This window comes from Cryptomeria japonica, chromosome 8, assembly GCF_030272615.1.
Source record: "Cryptomeria japonica chromosome 8, Sugi_1.0, whole genome shotgun sequence".
Classification (NCBI taxonomy): Eukaryota; Viridiplantae; Streptophyta; class Pinopsida; order Cupressales; family Cupressaceae; genus Cryptomeria; species Cryptomeria japonica.
In genome coordinates, this window is record NC_081412.1 from 452,956,758 (window position 1) to 452,961,830 (window position 5,073).

Genomic DNA, 5,073 nt, shown 5'->3' on the forward strand with positions numbered 1-5,073 from the left:
ACTAAAAGTAAAATCAACCATTCATGCAAAATAGGGTTCTTTTGCTCCTTTTTATGTTCCCTAATAGCCAATTCTAAAGAAGAAAGAAAGAAAAAAGGAAATGAAACCCTATCCTTATGCCTAAAGTGATTTAGGAGGGAAAGATGATAATCATATACAAGTGAATATTTCCCATCAAGAGTGAAGACTTGCGTAATTACCTTCAGAACTTCAAGCCACAAGAGTTTGATGGGCTTCACTGTGTAGCCACCTTTGTACTTAACAAGTTGCTTATCCTCCTCTATAATTTTGAAATTATGCCCATAAACCGTAACCTACCCTTTCTTCGAACCTTTAGCAAAGGCCCTAGAAAGACTACGATTGCAACAATGAAGCCTTTCAAGGTAAGGTGTAACCCATCCTCTCTCCAAAATTCTCTAGATAGTGTTGTGTTTCTTAATTTTGTCACACTTTAGGGGCTTGAGCCTGTTCCTATCTCCCCTCATTGCATAGCTCCACTGCAAGATACAGAATGATGCTCTAAGCTTTGAAGCTCTAGAAGTATCAAGAAATAGAGGACCCCCATCGAAACTACTGTCACTCTTAACAAGGACAAAAAAATGCCCAGAAAGCATGCCAAAAGAAAGGCAAACATAAAAATTGTAACTCTAGTCATCATGAAGTAGCAAGGGGTCATTCAAGTTTATGATTACTAGACACTCCCAAATTGGCCAATAGATCAACGACCTCATTAGCCTCTCTAAATTAATGGGAGATATAACAATTATAAAAAGATTAGATGATATCCAACGATCCCTTAATCCAATTCATGATTGAGCAACTCAATTTATATTTCTTCTTGAGGCATTAAATAATAATATTTGAGTCTCCTTCTAATCAAACTTTTTTAAAGTTTAATTTAAAGGTTAATAAAATCCAATGGTAGGCTGCCACAACTTCAGCTAGGTGAATATTATGGATTCCCAATGGGAGTGCCACTGCTACCATAAACCCACATCAATCCATCATTTGTTTAGTTTTGTAAATCCTTAGGATATTACTTAGGTTAAGTCCAAGGTTGATGTTGGTAGGGATAAAATGACTTAGGACATTGGATGGATTTAGATAAAAAATAGAAAGAGCAAGTGATCCATCCCTATTAGACAAGAAATCCACAAGAGTAGTCTAACAAGACTCATGGTGATAGTAGATAAGTTCATGAAATTTGCCCTCCCAATATTAACATACACTAAAAATGATCATAACTATACACGTTCAAACCTAGATACATGTCTCTACACCTTGACAAAATATAATAACAATGCAATAAATGTCATATATAATATAGAATATATATGAAAACTACAAACAAAGTATATCTAATATATGCGTAGGATATGAATATGCACCCAACACAAAGAAAAGGATAACGAACAAACTGAAAATATATCTAATATATGCATAGGATATGAATAACACAAAGAAAAGGATAACGAACAAACTGAAAATAATTCCAAAGTATTATATTTTATATAAAGTTTACAACATTCCATTCAACTAGGTAGTATATCTAGAACGTATCCGAGCCATGAGAATGAACGCCCATACGTAAGAACAAATTTGTACTCAAAATTAACGACTCTCGGCGTACTTCACATATTTGAAATATCGATGTCTACAAATCTCTACCGTACTTACTATAACAGACATAATTTAAATCAAATAGAATTAGTGGCCGTGGAAAACATACGCAGATCCTCTCGCTACTCCCGCCATTTATTTATATATAAATTCTTTTTCTTCTGATATTTCCGTCTAATTACATTTCATCACCAACTTGGGATATCCGTCTATGGCCCGATTTAATTGAGAGAATTCGCTTTGGCATTGAAAAATATGCAACTATAAATATACTCTTCATTAACTTCCTTTGAAAGATTATAATGCTTTCTATAAACAGCTAAGATTATAAGTACCAGTCCTTTCATTAAGTAGTAAAGCAGTCCAGAAATTTATTTGGATATGAAGTTTGGGAAATGGTTTGAGCTTTTATTGCACCATATTTTGCCAGAATGGAGAGATCGTTTTATCTCTTATACCTTTCTCAAGAAACGAATCAAATTAATTGAAGCTGTAAGAAATGATATAATCGTGGCAGATTCCAATCAAGATTTTTTGAATAGATATGAAGTGGACTTTATCAATTTGCTTAGTGTTGAATTGGACAAGATCAATAAATTCATGGAGGAGAAGAGTAGAGAGTGCAATGTACGTTTACAGGTATAATTTATCATGATTATCTAAATTTTGGTTTATTGTGCTTCTTTTGGCTTGTTTCAATCATTACCCATTAGTATGTAAGACGGATATGGATTTTTTTTTATCATTCTTTAAAAGTTAAGCATCGTCCAAGAATATGAAATACAGTATTCAATTTAATCTGGAAGAATGATGTATAACTTCTGATATGTAATTTCAGACACTCAAAGAAAGGATAGAAAAGGTTAAGAGTGGTTATACCCAAGCCATGGTAATGTCCAGTCATGAAAGAGACGAAGTTGTTTTACTTGGCAAAGATTTGGTAAACCTCCATGGAGAGTTGGTTCTTCTGGAGAATTATAATGTATGGAATTTTACAGGTATTATTTTGAAATGAACACTTACAAAATCATTTTCATAAATGAGTGTGATGAATTTTATTCAGGCTACTCAAATAGTGAAGAGATGTGCTAATTATTTAACCTCCTTGATGGTCTACTAAAAGTTTGAAATATGTATATAGGGTTGCGGAAGATTCTAAAGAAGTATCATAGAAGAATTGGTGCTTTCAAGGGAGAGCAGAGCATTCCATGGGCAAAATGTCAACCATTCTCTTCTAATGTATTTATATTAAAAATCTTAAATGAGTGTAAAAGAATTTTGCAATGCTTCCTATATGTATCATTTATGGGAAGCAATGAAGATCATGATACCCTTAGGAGAGCCATGTTTCAGAATGAGAATGAGCAAAGTGTGTATAAAAGCTCAGTGGAAGCTTTGGAAAGTTTAAATGAAATGACCAAATTTAACTTTGTATATGTTGGCAATTAATAGATATGAATTATTATATTTTTGAAACTTTTGTCTATATATACATATATAAAATATTCATAATTTCATTGAAGTTTGTGAATGTTTGATATGTCCTAAAAAGGTAGTTTTGTCATATTATATACATTTGTCTCTTTTGATTTATATACATTTGTCTCTTTTGATCAAGGATAAGGAGCAAAATTTATTTAGTTCAAGAAAATATTTGATTCTCTATTATCTTTAATAAACAAATATTTTATGACAAAGTAAAGATTCATATGGGTTATAATTGTAAAATAAAATGTATTGAATTCAGTAATAAATTATCTAGATAAATGAGCTAGAAATGACTATCAAAAATTATAAAAATTGGTGCTTAATAATATAGAAATTAAATAGATTAAAGTACATAAGTGAGCACCACTTTTAGACAAAATTTGAAAAAAGTGATCGTTTTTTAATTCATATAGGTTTGATTGAACCGTATCCAATTTAACCTAGTCAAGGCACTTACATGGCATTACATAGTGCCTAATGGTAGGATGGAGCTCAATAAAAATTGAATCATTTGAACCACCTTTGATCAAGTCTCCCTTGAGGTTGTCTATTAAAGATAGGGCTTGCCAATTATTTTAACATTTTTTCCCATAAAGAGAATAAGAGACCTCATTGTGCTCAAAGATTTTCAATTCGATAAGCAATAATAGAAAAAATATTTGGTGTACACCATTTGCTAATTGGTGTAAACTTTTTATCTAACACATGATTCTTCAATAATAATATTAGATTGATTTTGAGAAAAAGTATCTCCCTAATCAAACCAACTTAAATTAAAAGAGAGTTATAACCCTAATCAATAATATAAGGACTCTTCAAAATATAAGATACATCCTTTACGATTTGTCCAGATAAATATTTTATGTAAAATAGTAAATGGTAAAGTGAAAATGAGTTGGCTAAATATGATCAACCACTACAAGTTTTATATCCTTAGTCTTTATTATTTTCCTTCTTTAAGTATATATCTATATAAATATATAAAAAGTAAATCCTCACCAAAGGTGTAATTGTTCATTGAGAATTACTAATGACTAGGGAAAATATTTCCTAAATGAGACAATCAAAAAGTTATTCGACAATTTTATCATCATTCATAATAGTTATGTCATATTACCCTTAACTACTTCTTCCAATATTCATCAGTCATGGTAGATGGCTTTCTTTGTTATAAAACTAGCAACCATTGATCTCTTTCATCCATAATATCCCCCATCTTCAATTTTCACATCTGGTAGATGGTGCCATTGAATTTATCAATATATGTGTGAGAAGTGGAAGCAATAATTTGAAATCCTCTTCTCTACTCTATAAAATTAATAATAATAAATAAATAAACTCTCACAATAGAAAGTAAACCTTCAACACTTAGATAGAAAGGTTTCTCCCTCTCAACAAAACCATTAGCTTTGATACCAAAATGTTGAAATAAAGGTGAAGAAAGATTGCAATATTGACTTGTTTGTGTAATTAGAAATCTTAAAATTAGATAAGCAAATCTAAAATATAAAAGATTGTAACATTCAACACAGTATAAAAATGAGTAACCAAATGAGACACCATACTTACGTGGAGAAATGCTTTCGCAAAAAACTCCAGTAGAGAATTAGGAAAAGTAGATTATTATTCAAGTTAAAAGAGAGATAACTCCAATAATATAATTTATCTATCTGCAACCAAACTCGATCACACCTCAAAACCTACAAATGAATCATATAAAACTACTATTTGATGGCTCTAATTTATAGAAAATTGAAGGAGGGATCAAGCGAAAGTGATAACTTGAAACAAGGGATAGAAAACTACTTTCAAATACCCATGCCTAAAAAAAATGGATTGCCATGAGACATAATAAAATATCAATCTCCTTCAAATGGCTCTAACATGATCACCTAGCCCATAGCCACTCAAATATTTAGCTTCTTATATTCTCCATAACTCCTCCATGACTCTTTGGATCTCCCA

The 5,073-nt window shown here is 31.1% G+C and overlaps 1 protein-coding gene across 1 annotated transcript; it reads left to right on the forward strand.

The window, feature by feature from the left end:
- The first annotated feature begins 2,001 nt into the window (after nucleotides 1-2,001).
- Nucleotides 2,002-3,069, forward strand: LOC131052890 (SPX domain-containing protein 1-like). The gene is made up of 3 exons (XM_057987532.1): nucleotides 2,002-2,259; nucleotides 2,459-2,618; nucleotides 2,762-3,069. Exons 1-3 carry the CDS (start codon nucleotides 2,002-2,004, stop codon nucleotides 3,067-3,069), a joined length of 726 nt encoding a protein of 241 aa, XP_057843515.1.
- Nucleotides 3,070-5,073: the final 2,004 nt, after the last annotated feature.

Coding starts and splice junctions, on each gene's coding strand:
- LOC131052890 (XM_057987532.1), top strand. CDS start 2,002: ATGAAGTTTGGGAAATGGTTTGAGCTTTTATTGCACCATATTTTGCCA. Junction 2,260..2,458: donor AGTGCAATGTACGTTTACAG/GTATAATTTATC, acceptor ATGTAATTTCAG/ACACTCAAAGAAAGGATAGA. Junction 2,619..2,761: donor TAATGTATGGAATTTTACAG/GTATTATTTTGA, acceptor ATATGTATATAG/GGTTGCGGAAGATTCTAAAG.